The sequence below is a fragment of the Buteo buteo genome, chromosome 12 (assembly GCF_964188355.1).
Source record: "Buteo buteo chromosome 12, bButBut1.hap1.1, whole genome shotgun sequence".
NCBI classification, from domain to species: domain Eukaryota; kingdom Metazoa; phylum Chordata; class Aves; order Accipitriformes; family Accipitridae; genus Buteo; species Buteo buteo.
In genome coordinates, this window is record NC_134182.1 from 8,102,220 (window position 1) to 8,118,665 (window position 16,446).

Below are 16,446 nucleotides of genomic sequence, written 5' to 3' on the forward strand. Positions count from 1 at the left end.
CCTGCCCCACCAAGAAGTTCACATCTCCGCTCGAGAGGAGCAAGCATGTCATCTTCCCCCGGCGACGTCCCGAAAGTTTGAGGTTAAACCTGCGGTTGAACCTGCAACAACTTGCAGAGAGAGCACTGGGGTCTGGCTCGCTCACCCGTAGTCCCACTGAGGAAAGCGTAGGCAAATGAAGGGTTGCACACCTAACTGCTGGAAACGCGGGCTCCCCAACCGGCCTGTTCTTGCCCTGGGTAGCTTCAGCTTGCACTTGCTGCTACATTTTAACTATGAATGTTTGCAAACCACAAGATGTGCTACTTAAAAGCCTGCCTGCGCTTAACGATTACCTCTTTTACACATCCATTAGACATACATTGCTTTAGAGATCTAAAATGGCAGAAGAACAGCAGAAGTCACAATGGTCACGTACAGGAGAAAAACGAACAAAACTTCTTCTCCCTCCTCTTTTTCAGGCCCATGTTATTTTTTCAGCACAGCCCCTGACTGGACGAAGAGAATGAAAGATGCAGCCAAGAAGGGATAGGTAATACAAGAGAGTCTTCTTGCTGGTTTATCAAATGGGCAAATTTTTTGCTCCCCTTTCAAAAGGGCAAATTCTGAAGCCGCTCCCAAAATGGGCACTTGGCAGAACTGATGGTCAAGGTGAAGGAGTCTGCTTTTTTGTGCACATCAAAGGACAACTCTGGACAGCTGAGGGTTTTTTTTAAGGGCCCTTTTAAATGATGTATCACAAGAATTAGCAATCACCACTGCTAATTGCATTAGAGGCACTGCTTGTGTTCTTATATCCTCATGATTATTGATTTTTGCTCTGCATACTCTCATTTCCACAGCTCCATCGTACAGGGACTGAGATCCAAGCTTAGTTACTGCCACATAATCTCTGAAAACCACGTAAGCATTTCCTTTTCAGCCCCCATCTAGAGCAGTTTAATATTTTAATCACATTATGAAAAAGCATCAAGGCAGAAACAGGTATATACCTTAGTGCTGCAATGAACAACTTCGGTACCTCTTTGCCAAATGTACCTTGGACATCCGGCCACTTCTTACAGCCCCGTCCAGCCCAACATTAAGCAAACATCCACACGCTACAGGAATGCAAGAATTCATTCACCCAGTGCCCACACATACTCTCCAGGCCCAGTGCAGTATCGTGACTACAGCACATACCATTGCTGGCAGCCCCCCTGCAATTTTGTTGACATTTTTGTATTTCACATCCTATAAAATGAGGCGATACCTATTTGCCATTGCTGATATTGGCTGATAAAAAGCTCTGAGAAAGCCTAACTCATAAAATTTAGAGGTGAATTTTATCACAATTTACAATATGGAAGTAAATATATTCAACTCATGTTTTATGATGACTGTATGAATGAAAGACAAGTCATTTTTCCCTTGACATTAACATTTCTTGTGGCTTAAAGCCCAGTGTGATCTTTAGGTCCAACTGCATCTGAAGACAGAGCTGTTTGGTAATTCCTGTCAGTATGAGGTTATCAAGCTTATCTTTATTAAAAGACCAAGATAAAAGGTAACACTGTCTGTGGTCATAAAGACAAGGGCAAGAAAGGGAGATGTGAAAAGAAACAAGATCGCATACTTCTTGCCTAAGTCACTGCTTTTATTGTGCAATAACAAGAGCTCGCAGTTGATACGTATACATGAGTTTACCACTGCAACCATCCAGCATCCCCTACAATTTCAAGTATTTCATAGTAATAATGCACCCACCTATTAACATACCCAGCTTTCCCCAATGTGTGACATAAAAGAGAAATACTTCACTTAGTTCAATTTAGATATTGCAGACAAAATTTCCTTCAGTCTTCAACCCCAATCTTGGAAAAAGATGTATTCAGCTATGAGAGTAGTTGCACTGTACATGAGGAATCTAACATTTTCTATGTGTCTACAGGTACAAAGCAGTTCTCCCATCAATCCTGCACTAAAGTATCTACTAAAGTAACTAATATCCTTTAACAAGATAATTTGGCTAAGTTTACATAAGAATAAGCAAATACTCTCACTCATGTATGACACAGGAAGATAAAAATAACAAGCCAAATGTAAATGTGCTTCTAAGCAAATGTGAGAACTTTAAGAAATAAAGTGGGGTAAGCTAGACAGTGAAATTAGGGTACTGATCTAAGAAAAGATCAAAAATGTTGTAGGAAGTGACACCACTCTTGGGGAGCACCAAGGATCAATGAGACACTCATATGAGGTACAAATAATAAAGGACAGTCAGAGAAGATGACATGTCACTGTTAAAGAAGTGGTGCTATACAACAGTTTAGTTAGTCAAGAAAGTTAACTATCAATTAATAATATAGAATAGTTACGAACTGAAAAGCTGGTCATATATTGGAAGAACACAGGATCCAAAAAAAAAAAAAAAAAAAAGGGAGACTTCTGTTACCCCCACAAAGAAATGTCCTGTTAAGGTATGATACTGAGGTTGAATGTTTAGATGCTACAAGCAACTGTTCTGCTTTGTACTATTCCCTTGACACTCATTATTGATCACAGTTGAACCAGGATACTGGATTACATGAACCTTTAATCTGAGCCAGTTTATTATTTACTCACCCTCACGTGGCAGAGCTGTTCTGAAAAAAACTTGTAAATTCTTCCTTGGAAAAATGGACTTTACACATATCAAAACACTCCATGGCAAAGTCAGTTGCCAAAAGTGATTTAAAGAAACAAGTTCCACCACAAATTTGTACAAAACAGACTCTGTGGTCGAGGCAGACAGATTTCTAGAATCCAGGTACCCTGTGGGAGCACAGGCAATATTATTGCTCTACGATGCACAAGTTTTTGATTCGGAATCCTTTTCTTCCATAGAACGTGATGTTCTAAATTACAAACTAACAGAAAAGTACCAATACAGCTAACGGAAAAAGTGACAACGGGACCCAGTTAACTATCACTTTTACAGTAACCATTGCATTAGTCATGTTTCTAGTAATGCTCTGATTATGCTACGTTTAGGATTAAATGTCTCTCTGCCACACTACTCAACACATCCAGCCAGCCACCTATGCTCCTCCTGATCCCTCCTGCTTCACCCTTTGCTAGCATTTCTCATTTCCCCACTTCCACAAGCAGAGAGGAAAGCCAGCACGCCTGGCCTACAACAGCTGCACGGGCTTAGTGGCCGGCTCCCTCACCACACTCCCTTGGCAGGGGCTCGGAAAGTTCCAGCCCCTCTGCTGCCCGCTGCGCTGTGATGACTGTACCTCCGGGGCTCACATCATCCTTACATCCTGCTGCCCTCAGCCCTGCTCCAGCTGAAAGCTGCAGATAGACCTGCACTCTCCGTTAATTTCGGATTTATTTCGGATGGAAGCGAGCCCAGCTTTGCCAGCCGCTCGGTCCACCCCCTAACCTGACAGCGCCTGACCAGACGGTCGGCCTGGGCGCGAGCCTGCCGGGGGCTCCCCCGAGGCCTGTACCGCTTTCTGCCCGCAGCCACAGGGTGCCAAGCACGGGGGGGGCGAATGAAATCTTTTTTTAAGGCCGAAAGACACCTTTATAAGGCCGAAGCCAAGCGCGAAAAGGCGGGGGCACTACCTGGTTTAGCCCACGGCAGCCGCCAGGCCCGCCGTTCGCGGGCTTTCCCGTCAACCCACGCCCCTTCACCGCGCAGGCGCGCAGAGAAAAAGGCCTCCTGCCATCATGGCGACGGCGTTGCCCGGCTTCCTCAGCGCGCATGCGCAAGGGCGATTTCCCCCCCCTTCCCTTCCTATCATGGTGGCAGAGTCGCGCCATGTTTCACAGGGCGCATGCGCCTCCCGCCAGAGCCGCGCTTGCGCGCTGTGCGCCTGCCCGTTTGCCAGCGTGAGGGGGCGGTCGCCCTTAAGCCGAGCTCCGGCTGAGCCCGCCGGGCTGCCTTTTTTTGTTGGGGTGACCGCATGCTGGAGTTCGGCTTGGCTGGGCTTAGCCTAGCTTAGAGCGGCTGAAGGCTCTTGAGGTCTTCCCCCCTCCTAGGGTCAAAGATGGCCGCTGCCCGCCGCAGCCCGGCGGGGAGGCGGTGAGGCGGTGAGGCGCGGGCGGCTCGCGCTGCGGTGCCGTTAGCGCTGGCGTGGCGGCCCGCCCGCGGCGCCATGGACGGTTTCCTGGAGGAGGAGGAGGAGGAGGCGGCGGAGATGGCGGCGGTGTTGAAGAGCCCTGCCGCGCAGGCGGGGAGCGCCCTGCTGCCGGCCCTGCACCTGCCCTTTCTGCCGCCGCACCTCTACCGACCGGGTAAGGGCGGAGGTGCCCGGCGGCGGGCGCGGTCCCCACGGCTCCCGCTCGTCCCCGCCCTGCCGCCGCGGCTCCCCGCGCTCCGCCGTCCCTCTTCTCCCGCCTCCGGCCCTGAGGGAGGAACGCTGCCCTCTGCCCCCTGTGTGGCCGGCCTGCCCTCTCCCTGCGCGGTTTAGCCGTCGGCCTCCCGCCGAGGAGGCGGTTGGTGCTCCCGGTGCCCTCGGGGCTGCTCCCGGTCCCCGCTCGCTGAGGCGTGTGGGCGGCCCGCCTGCCCGGCAGCTTGAAGGCGGCGTGTACGCGACTCGTAAAGCACGGGCCGATGAGGTGACAGATAACAAAAAGCATTGTGGATGCAGGTGACTGCAAAACCTCTGGAGAAGTTGTTTCAAAATAGCTCTGTAGTGGAACATCAGCTCTGTCCGTGCCAGATGACTTCTCAGGATCTTCTTTAGTAGGACTTACCTACAGTAGTCACCGTCCTTGTATTTAATCTTGTGGTGTTCACTGTGGGTTTTGTTTTCTTATTGGAACCTTTGAGGTTAGGAATAGGTGTGAAGACTAGATCTATAGGTAGGTCGGTTAGAGGTATGAGCTGTAATAAAACTGCTTCAAGCCAGTGTTTGAGTTACTCCTTTGCCTGCAGCATTGAGGTAGGAGGTGGATTGGTGAGCTCTGCGTGTCCTTTGCAGAAGGCTCTTACAGCTTGAGCATTGTTGTAGGGACCTGTTAGACCATGGCATACAGCTGTAAGCTTTAAACAGATGTGGAAATGAGGCTTCGGTTTTGTGCTGTAACAGGAATTGAACCAGTATCCATGTAAAATGGGTAAGTGGCCTCTTTCCAGTCTTGTACTTAAAAGAGAATAATTATCTACATTTATCTTTGTTTATAGTGGGAATTGCTTAGCCTTTGGTACTGGAATGACCTGTTTGTATGTGTGTATGCAAATCTTCAGCACAGTGGGGTCACAAACTTAGATGATGATTAGTAAGGGAAGAGAGTGGTTGCTAAAATATAACAAAATGTACTGTGAAGTTATCAAAGCACCATGGTCTTCTAATTCCAGTAGGGTAGTAGTGTGTAATAATTGGCCCTTTACTGTTTCAAGTGTCCACAGATGTGTGCTGCTTGTGGAAAATGCCATTTCATGTTCTGTTTCCAGCTTTTGCAATAGTCTTGCTTCCCTGCAGACTAGTAGGTGTGTTTAAGTGCAAAACGACATAGTTTAAGATCATGTTCTCTTGTCTCTGAGAGATCATAGAGTTACTGAAATGGTAGGCACGTTGTTATCTGAATAAGAGCTGTGACAGTTGTGGGCTTGGTTGATTTGTTTGTTTTGTTTGTTTAGCATCTTCCCATGAACACAAATTAAACTTCAAGAAGAGCAAGGAAGTGTGTTTAAATTACATTCAGGATGCCATGCTACAAAAGCAGTGGAAAAGGGCTGCAGAGTTTCTGACCTTCTATATTGAGTCACTAGAGAAAGACTTTTCTACAGCATACATGGGTCCATCAGAGGTAAGCCAATGTGCCTTATCAGAGTTCTTTTGCAGTTGAAAAAATACTTGCAAGAAGCATTTATAATACTTCAGGACCAACATTTGTCTTAAAATTGAGCCTGTGATTAGTTAATTTTTTTCAATTAAACAAAAAAGTATTAGAAGTAAGACCTGAAAAGTTAGGCAACTCTCATAAACTAAACTAGTTTCTTTAAAAAAAAAAAAATAAAAAAAATTACATTGAAGCTTCCAAAAACAAATAAGCAACTATTCAGGTGCTGATGTAGAAACTCTTGGATGGCAGGCTGCAGAAAGTACAGCAGAGCTCATCATTGGTAGTGCTCAGGGCAGCATGCCTGAGTCCAATTAATCACCAAAAGACTGCCTCTGCGCAGTCATGCCTCTGCTGTGGGTTTAACCAGTCTTGCTGGAGCTTGAATTCTGCCAAGATCTCACTTTTGGGGTGCTGAGAATCTGTAGTGCTGTCTGTTTTTCCTGACAGAGTGCTCAGTGCTCCTGAAAAGTTCTCTGGGCTTGCAGGCTGTTTTTGTGGGGTTTTGTTGGGTTCTTTTTGTTTTGTGTTTTTTTTACATAGGCCCTTGACACAACAGATGAAAGGTTGGCTTGGTGTAAGTTAATTCCATCAGAAGTGTATCTATGAAAAGTCATTTTAAAGTAGTCTTCTAAAATGGAAAAGCAGTAAATGTTTGCCACTGGCATGCCATCAGTCAAAATCCGTTTGAAAGTTAGTGGCTTATTTAGGTCTTTACAAGCGCCTCCAATGCTTGCAAAACTCCTAGCAGGTACTGACATAGCAGCAGGAAGAAAGGGATCAGAGCTGTTAAATAAATGGCATACTTGAATAGGGCTAGCCTGCTGGAATATTTGGTTACATTGTGTAGGCAGACCTTGAAAACAAGTGTATGTAGATGGGAAGCTACATCTAATTGGAAATTGTCTTTGTTACTGAGTTCAAAGAATTCTGTATACCTTGTGTCTCAGTGAGATCATATCAAAGGAAAACCATTTTTCAATAACAGGAGGGGGAACCTTCTGACAAATGCAGTTTTCGTAAGCTTTGCTGGAGTGTTGCATTTATAATGAGCAATTATGAAGCACACGCTGAATGACTGTAAAAGTCCTACTAGATGAATATGTAGGTTACGATAGCAGTGGATAATACTTAGTATTACTGTTTTATTTGCAATTCAGATGTACTTTTTTTTCATATGTTGCAGGAACTGTAAGTTTGATAAGGCTGTGTATATGGTGACTGTTGCCATTTTTGTACTAAGGTTATTTTTGAATCTCTTTCTCCCCATTAATAGATGATTTGGAGAATAGGAACTGAAATTTTGTGCCACCATTCCCATAGCAGCATGAAACAGTTCAACTCTTTCATAGAACAGATGAAAACTTTAGGAGTAAAAAGGTATTTGAAGGTGAGTGTATTTAACGCAGTTTTGATGATTTTCCTGAATCATCAAACGTTTACCTGAATGCTTACTTGACTATTAGTATCTGAAACTCTCTTTTGAAATGTATTACTGACAGTAGCATCAAAAAAAAATAATACATCCAAGTTACCAATTGCATGATATTCTATACCTAACCGTATCTCATTCTATACCTAACCATATCTCATTTGGTCTATATGTTTGATCACAGATGCATATTGTCAGTCCTTAGAAGTGCCTAGATCCTTTAATCTTTTAATTTGAATTTGAGACAATTAAATTTTTTCATGCATGCCCCAGTAACATCTAATTACATGTTAACACCTGCCAAGCTTTGTTTCCAGTCCTGAATTTGGCCACTGTGCTCCTGACTAAACAGTTGTACTTAAATTTTGCCATCGTTATCCACTCACTTTTCAAGTAGCTATTCTGCATATAAAATAGTGGACCTTATACTGTGGACCTCTGTGTAGCCCAGCTGTAGTTTTTTTCCTGTGGTGTCTCCTTCAAATCTATATTGTTTTGGTTTCCTTGACTGTTTCTCACTTGTGATGATGCTTCTGTCTTTCATCGTTGTATTTGTTCAAGGCCTTCAACAGAAGTTCTGTGCGAGAGTTTACTAGAGCTAACTGAAAGTTTAGACTTTTATTCAGTGCCTTATCAACATGATAGGGTGGTAGGACATCCCTCTTTCAGGTACTCTGCAATTGGGTAGCCAATGAAAAATCAACAAATGTAACCCAACTGGATTTCCTCGGGTCATTTCTGGATCTTGTTAAATAGGTATAGCACTTGTTAAGGACAAGCAGGTTTTTGAGACAACTGCTTTCTGCTGCCTTGATAAGTACCACTGAGTGTCTACCACCTGATGGGTGACTTTCTGCCTCACAGATTTCAAGAGCTTCAGCCCATTGCCTTCCCAGGGATAAATCTTTGTATATTAGATATGCTTTTAATTACTAATGTTTCTCCAGCATTGTAGAAAAAAATACTTTAGGTTCTTGGCTCATCTCCCTGCCCCCAGTGACACTTGTATTTTCCCATTCCTGCATTTTTCTCTAAAATTCCATGTAAAGATGCTGTTTGGATAAAAGAATATGTAAAATGCTCTTCTAATTAAAATACTTTACTAACCATGTTTGCAATATTTTGTATGCATGTCAGTAATAAGTCTCTCCTTTCCCTGCACATCTGTGTAGAACTTTGCTGTATTGCTGAGAATATCTCCATTTGTGATGTGAAACACTGTGGTTTGGACTATTTGAATTGCAGGTTTGCTTAGAGCATGCCTTTCATCTCCTTTGTAATGGACTAATAGATGAAGCTTACCAAAACCTGTCCCTGGCAGAAAGCTGGAGGTTTGGAGAACAAACAGCCATTCAGGATAAAGAAATGAAACTGATTCAGGCTTACAGGGGACTGTTGGACTACTATAGCTGGTCTAAGCAGAAGGACATCCTGTTAGAGCATGGTAAGTGTTTTTGTATTGAGCTGTAGACTTCAACTTGCTTGCTCTTGCAGACACCATGGTTTGCAATGACACCTTTTCCTTTACTAGACTTCAAAATGTGATGGTGTGGATGGTACATAATGCTATATTGGCAGTGATAGTGGTGCCAGCGATAGTGGTGCCAGCATGGCACACTGACATGTACTTCCTGAAGTGTCCTGAAATGCTATTCTGAAACTTTTTCTCCCCCTGAATCTCATTTCTTATACCCAGCTAGCATCACCTAAAATAATGATCAAAGGAGTGTGTTCACTTATAGCAGTGGCTTAATAGGTGTGTGTTTCACTGCTGCTAGAATTTTGAGTGCTAGCAAAAGCCCCCAAAACTTGTGTTTGAATTTCAGTTTCTTTAAAGATATGCAAGTTGCTACTTGTATGTGGCATCTAATTCTGCATATACCTGCTGGCTGTGTGTTATCAGTTACATTGGATCTCTACTTGTTTCTGAGAAAACTAAGCATTGAATTTGGTTTATGGACCTTGTGCTGGTAGCATCTTGTCTTGGAATACTACCTGTCATGCCCCATAAGTTGAAAAGCAGTAAAGGTTTCTTGTTTCAATGCAGAGGAAACTGAGGCCTCTTTTCTTAAAAACTCTCTGACTGGAGTCCTTGCTTAGCAAAATGTGATCATCTCTTAGCTGCACCACTTCTTCAAGATTTGTTTTGATTAGCAGAGCTAACTTTGTGGCATTCTTTCATGTTTTGGTAGGTCAGAATGGATTTGAAGACTTGTCTGTTGAACAGGAAATGCACAGTTGCTTTCGGAAGGCAGCCATGAACTTAAAAGAGATTATTAAAATACCTGGAGTCTGGGATCTCTTTGTGAAATGCTATGTGGATGTAAGTACGTGTTTTACAGATATCTTCCTTTTGTGTTTCCCTGTCTAATTTTCATTAAGATGTCTGTCTGGAGCTTTTTTTTATATGTGTGTGGGTGACAACAAAGTATTTAAAAAATAACACATCTGTATGTGTCTCTCACTGGCTTTGATTTAGAGCACAGTTTACTTCTGGTAGAACTGCAGAGCTTGCACAGAGTACAAAAAGGACTTTATCTGAGCATTGCCATGAAAAAGAAATAGAGAAACAGCTTGTATATTTTGTCTTCATGGTGCTAGTACAGAAATTGTTTAAATACCTGAAAAAAGTTCCCTCTTTCTGGCAGGGCAGTGTTTTTCTGGATACAGTATATGTTAAAGACACCAAACATGCAACCCTTCTGGTTTGGTTTTTTTTAAATATCTGCTTAGGATTTCTAATTAAGAAATAAAGTTAATCTTAAAATCTCTTTGAAATTATTTACTTTTTGTAAATGCTGATAAACTCTGACTTCTCTAAGCACATCTTATGGAATTTTGCTTGGTGCTGACAGCTGCCACGTTGTCTCATTGAGTTCTCCTGGAAGACGTGGGCAGGCTGCTTCAGTGTCTTTCCAGTGAGCAAGTGCTGGTAATTCTTTGACAATTAAGTGTTAAAGGAATTTTCTCCTGTAGTGGCTTCTATGTGTGAATTTTTGTCTATCTGTGATGAGAGTAGCCAGTAAAATGAAAATATGCTAGCCTTAGTCCTACCTAATATGCTACACTCTTAGATACAGACTGTGCTATTGGATAGTTCTGTGGCAGCCCAAAATTAGTTGTAGGAGTTTTATTGCTAATATGTGGCAAACTAATGACAGACTTCACTTCTCTTAGTTGTTGGAGTTCTATGGAGACCATAATGAAGCCTGCCAAGTATTAAATGAATATGCCTACAACTCAAAGTTTCCTGCTAATCCCAATGCTCACGTTTACCTCTATCAGTTCCTGAAGAGACATGGTGAATCAAAGAAATCACTCATATCTGCACTGAAGGTATATATTATATAGTAGATACAGTCTGTGGTCATTCATGTTGCCTGATGGTCTGACAGTTTGGTTCAGTTGAACTTCTGTAACATTATTTACCCTATTGTATGCTTTGTGGGAAGCAGAGGGTTAGAGGGAAGTTAGCTGGATGGATGCTAATGGTGGAGCAAAGAGTATCCTTTACTGTCTTTGAATTCAAGTCTTGGCTTTGCCTTTAACTGATACATTGTATAACTTCTTAAAGTCAGTAAACAAGCTCAGAGAATGTCGTTACATGGTTCCAGAAGTCTGTATCAGCAGTATTGTACATAACATGCATTGATTTCTGTTGTAGTTTGATCTTTAAAGTATTGAAGAAATGATTAGGTGCTTGCTCTTTCACATATTGATCCTGTCTAGCAATTAGTTTCTCTACTTCTTTTCAACGAGTTGTGCATTTATGCTAAAACAGAAGTTAATGTCTGCTAGCTGTTGGCAGACAAGGCCTTGCTGTATTAAGCTTTTGTATATTACTTTTAAATTCCTGCTTTCCTTGCCCTTGCTCATTGATCTTTTTAGCTTCTTGCAAACAATGATTTGCAATCTTTTGCCACTTGATGGCACTAATGTGCTTTTGTTAGGGCAGATGTTTTAAAACACTTTCATAAAGTTTAGACTTCTAAACTGTGGCATATGTGTATGAAATTCCATCTTCTCAGTGCTTTTTAGCGGTGGCTTTAGACACTAGTCTCTTACACGATAGTGACAAATCAAAGAACTGATCTAATAGGTCCAGAAACAGAGATCCAATGCACAGAGCAGTAGACAGGGGAGCTAGAACTGGCGTAGGAGGGAAATTAGGTTGCCTTCTAAAAAGGTGACACTGAATATGGATTTGGGCTGTTACTTGAGGAAGTTTTATTTGTCACATGCAGTGTTTTTCAGCACCCATCAAGGTATTTCATCTGTAGTGTCAGAGTAGTGTCACAGATGTGCAAAATGAACCTAGTTATTCATTCTTTGTATCAAGGCACTAAGGTACCAGATTGCTTAATTTTCCTAAAACACCTGAAACTCTGAAGCCTGTGCTTCTCTTGATCAGGTAGAAGTCTTCAAAAGTTTTCACATTAAAATAATGTATCTGGGTCTTGTGGTTTTATTTTTATTTTTCAGATCTTGCACGATATTGTTCCTTCTCATGAACTAATGATAGATTTTAATACCATGCTTCAAAAATCAAGTAAGTCTTTAAATATCTTTGCTCTTTTCCTTTATGTTAATCTAGAATAATACTCTGAAACTATTCTGCAGTCGCCTTTCTGCTTTTCCAAGTAGTTTTGTTTGTTAAACAAACAGCCCCCAAACCCACTTTCCAATCACAGGGACCTTTAAGTTGGATGTGTGAGCAGGCATTTACAAACTTCTGTAAACAAATTACTTTCTCATTTTAAAGGCTGATCAAAGCAAACTGTTGTAAGGCACAGCCAGGATCTCAACTTGATTTTTTTTAAGTAATCTACTGTGAATGCCACGGTCTCTATTCCCTTTTTGGAGTCTCTGATTTATTTATTCTTTCTCTTCCTGGGAATTGAGATAGATAGATCTATGCTTTAGTTCATTGTTACTGATCAAAGAACAAAACTGTCCTCTTCAAAGGAGTTTTATCTTCAAGCTGGTAGAAAAGCCTTCCAGTTTGGAGACTGTTGTTTCCATGCTGATCAGTTGTATTCCAAGCTGTCTGTCTGTCTTGTGACCTGGTATGTTCCAGCAGGTTAGCAGATTGGTGAAATGTCTTTGAATAAAGATTGTTCTTTTCTGCTTTTCTTCTTTGGGAGGGGGGAAAAAAACAACCTCCTGAATGAAACCTCCTTTTTTCTGTTCATGCATGACATTTGCTAATTTTTCATAGCTAACAAGGGCAGTCTGATTTTTGAAGAAATTAATACTGATAAACATAACTTTTCCCGTATTTACCTGCTGTGATAGCTCAAGCATTTTAAGAACTGTGCTGGTATGGTACTGCTGATGTGAAATGTCTGTTTTATTCATACAGTCCCAGAATTTATTTTGGGGTTTTTTTGGTGGCATCTCAGGATTTGAAGTGTTCCAGAGGCACTGTGTTCCCTTGCCATGGGAAGAACGTATTGAACACGCTTCCAAGTGCCAATTGGAAGCACTGATTAGTGAGCTTTGGAAACAGCAGCTATTGTAAGCAAGGCAGTGCGTGTTGCTTGACCCAGCAGTTTTTGAGCAGGGTGGGAGTAGGGACAGAGGGTCTCTGGTATGAGTTGTGCTCTAGAGCCAGGAAGTGTTCCTTTACTTTATCTCTTGGAAGAGGTAGAAGGCAATGGGAGGAACCCTCAGTGATAGGGAAAGTAGCAGTGTGTGGGGAGGCAGGATGGAGAACTGTATTTTCACTTGTTGCTTACTAATGAGTTCAGTCTGATCCAAGTCATTTGTTAATCAGCGTAATCTTTTTCCAGAGAAAAGAAAAAAACGTCAGCTGGGGCTAGAAGTTATTTTTGCAGCCTTGGATTATGCTGGCTGGAAGGAAAATGTAAAAGCATGGAGCTGTTTGGCAAGACAGGTGAAACAAATTGTAATGTAAGTATCTCTGATACAATGTGCTAAAAAAAAAATAGTCAAGTCTCCACCTTTGAGCAATTGACAAAGTGACCCTTTGTAGCCTTTGTCTTCCCTGCTGGTGAACAGAAGAGTTGTCTGGCCTACCCTGAGTTCTGTGGCAGTGCTTGACTGCAGTGTGCTTTCGTTGGGAGGAGAGAAGAAATTATTATTGAGGAGAATTCCAAATTTCAGTATTGTCATTGTCTGAAAAATTTGTTGTTTTTTTTTTACCAGGTCACATGCTTATGCAGGAAGCATAAGATAATTTGGATGTTCAGGTAGCATTTGCTGCCTGTCACTAACCTCCCTCTTTTGGGTGTGTGGGGGGAACAAGTTGTTGGGTTGTCTGCTCTGTTACTATGTGTGCATTATTTGAAGCTGGTTTGAGAACTGCTGGGCTGCAATAGGGACATGGCTGGTACTATACAGACTAGTGTGTTGTGTGATGATGGTACCTGTTATAGAATGCAGCCAGTGTATTCTTAAAAGCTGGGCCAATGTGCCCTGGCGAGTGATGCGTCCTTGCCAATACTGACAGACATGGCCTCTGATTTCAGAAGAAGCCATCTCAGGCAATCTGTGCTCAGGTGGCCTCCAATGTCTAGACTTTATTTTAACTGACAAACAGGGTGTTGTGTTTTTTAAGCCCTATATATTTACTGTAAATTAATTCAGTACTTAATTTAACCTGTTTTACTGTTTTATTGCCACCTCCACAACATCTGCTTTTAAGGTCCAGAAGCTAGTGAATTAAAGTTAGGAGTGTTGTTGCATGGAGTTAGTAAAAATGGTATGATACTCTAACTTTGTCTGCATTTTTGTATCTCAAGACACAACCTTAGAGCATCTTGAAATATACTGGGCATCTTGGTTGTTTTATGGGAATATCACTTCCCTGTTGTAGGTAGTTTTCTGAAATGGTTGGTAGAAGGTCTTTATTGCATAACAGTTATTGGGATAAGTATTTGGGATAAGTTAGTCTTTGAGTATGCATAGTGTAACACAAACCTATTCTAAAACAAACCAACCTCTTCATACTACTTTGTTGACAAACTTGAAACTTTGTTATTATTGACAAACTGGCACACAAGTCAAAGGCTTGTTTCATTTCACACCATAATCTGTTATTGCCAAGTCTAAACAAGACTGCTAGAGTTCACCTCCTGGGTGACATAAGCACTAGAGTTCATGTCCCTAGTGTTGCCAAGGATTAAAAAAAAGGTTACTTCAGTTTAGATTAGTGTTTCAGTCTGCAGTGTAAGGTCAGTGTGTCTATGCTAGCAATTTATGAGACTTGTAGCAAGTTGATTATAAAATTCAGTGCCTCCTAATTGTCTTTTCATCTCAGTTTAAGCTTTTCTAACTTGTTTTACCTTTTTCCAGCTCTGAGAAGCATCTTGACTGGATCAAACAAGAGTGGAACTCCAGAAAGGACTGGTGGCCAGCCTTCCATTTTAGCCGTTACTTGGCAAAAAGGAATTGGCAGGAAAATGAAAGCCTTTCATATGAAAAAGCTCTGGTGGCTGGTATCTTACTGGGAAAGGGTAATACTAAATGTTCTTTCCTTTTCACTACACAGAGAAATAAAGTCTAGTTTTACCCCTAATGAGACAGGATGCAGCTGATCTACTCCTTGGAAGAAATGCAATTTCTTCTAGGAAAAATTGTTGTCTTTGAAGCTGAACATGAGAAAAATGTTTAAATTGGTTTGATACTTGACAGTAAGGCATATTTTGCATAACCTGCCTTATCCTGGTTTAGAATTCTGTTTTATCTGGCCTTGTTGAGCAGTCACAATACTATTTATCTTGTTGTTTAACCTTCAAACCACAATTTTAAAAATGCACAACATGCTCCTGAGTGAATGTTTTGAGGACTGCAGAGAGTTTGCTTGCTGGATGTCAGCCTAGGCAGTGTCTCAGCAAATACTGGGGAGAAGCTGGTCATTAAGGACCATGGGGGTGTTGTAATGCAGGAAGGAGGAGGCAGGGGGGCTCTTGAGTCAAAATCATCAGCAGTTTGCTAAGAAGGTGAAGATCATGACCTCTTTAGTAGCATTCTTTTGAAACGTTGCCGAAACCAAGTGGAGTATCAGGCCGAGAAGCAGCTGCTAAATTGAGAATGAGAATATGGCGTGGAGACCATGGCTTGTACACTGGTTTGGACTTTTGGTTGATAGGCAACTTGTTTGTTGTCAGCTTTTCTATAACTTTATCTTCTGGACTTCATAAAACAATTTATCATATTGAAAATCTTTTTTTTGCTTTCAGTAATATGTTATCAGATGTCTCCCAGCTTTTATTTCCAGATGGCAAACAAAATTCTTCCAGCTCTGATTTTCTTTAATGAAGTTTCTGTGCTTATTGGCATCAATATGAGCCTCTGTCTTCCTTATCCAACACAATAAGTTAATGTATTAAATCAGTGCTGCTTTACACTCTCTTGAAATTTTACTTTCTGATCTAGTTGAAGAGTAAAAACAAAAGAGTAAAAATACTTTGCAAAAGACAGCATACAGTTATATATATGTAAATGTTTTCTGGGTCAAATGAGGATAGATTATTTAATGGTGCAGTTATGTCTCTAATGTGCATGTCTTGGATTATTTTATTACCTTTCATTACTGAAAACTTTAGATGTTTGTGTGTTACTTAAACAATGAAAGCATTTTGTATTTGCTTGTATCATGGTATAACTTACAATGCTTTTTTTTTTCCTCAGATTGCAAGTACTTTAAATATGTATCACACCAAGGCTGCAAAGCTCAGGTGAAAAGGTTTCGGATACTGAAGAAATTTGTGAATAAGCACAGTCCTGTCTACCTGAGAATATCTGGTCTTTCAGATTCCTCTGTACAACCTTGATTAGAAGGTGTCCTTAAGGTTCTTGCTGTACTTTTTTCTTCTCTGTGAAACTGACTTCTGTATTGGTGCTATTCTAAAACTTTGAGGCAGACCCTATTGACTCAGTACTAGACTTTTTTATATGATTCTGTAAAAACACCTTGGTTTGTATTTATTTTATAATAAAATGAATATAAATCAACTGATAAGGTTGAAGAATTTATTTAATACTAGTCCCATATTTGTGTGAAATGGAATCAATGCTGTTTGCAAATATATCTTGAAAAATATTTAGTATTATGGTGGGGGGGAATTTCTGTATCAATAATATTGTAGGGTTGATCCTCATTATGTTTAGATGTGTAGATGGTGATTTAAATGACTGCTGGAATGGTTCAAAATTCATTCAGGACTAGCAGT

General features: G+C 41.3%; 1 protein-coding gene across 3 annotated transcripts; it reads left to right on the forward strand.

Moving 5' to 3' along the window:
- Positions 1-3,851: 3,851 nt before the first annotated feature.
- Positions 3,852-16,235, forward strand: TAF1A (TATA-box binding protein associated factor, RNA polymerase I subunit A). 3 transcript variants are annotated; one of them, XM_075042590.1, is made up of 10 exons: positions 3,852-4,266; positions 5,615-5,784; positions 7,094-7,207; positions 8,495-8,693; positions 9,442-9,572; positions 10,427-10,585; positions 11,732-11,798; positions 13,042-13,162; positions 14,567-14,727; positions 15,905-16,235. In XM_075042590.1, the coding sequence occupies exons 1-10, from the start codon at positions 4,128-4,130 to the stop codon at positions 16,045-16,047; spliced, it is 1,404 nt and encodes a 467-aa protein (XP_074898691.1). In that variant the 5' UTR covers positions 3,852-4,127; the 3' UTR covers positions 16,048-16,235. The 3 variants fall into 3 exon arrangements, with proteins under 3 accessions (XP_074898691.1, XP_074898693.1, XP_074898692.1); XM_075042592.1 differs by lacking the exon at positions 3,852-4,266 and adding an exon at positions 4,378-4,622; XM_075042591.1 differs by lacking the exon at positions 3,852-4,266 and adding an exon at positions 4,686-5,091.
- The last annotated feature ends 211 nt before the right edge of the window (positions 16,236-16,446 follow it).

Bases quoted from the DNA above. Each gene is read 5' to 3' on its own strand.
- TAF1A (XM_075042590.1), top strand. From the start codon at position 4,128: ATGGACGGTTTCCTGGAGGAGGAGGAGGAGGAGGCGGCGGAGATGGCG. The intron at 8,694-9,441 runs GTAAGTGTTTTT...ATGTTTTGGTAG, and splicing joins GGACATCCTGTTAGAGCATG to GTCAGAATGGATTTGAAGAC. The intron at 14,728-15,904 runs GTAATACTAAAT...TTTTTTCCTCAG, and splicing joins TGGTATCTTACTGGGAAAGG to ATTGCAAGTACTTTAAATAT.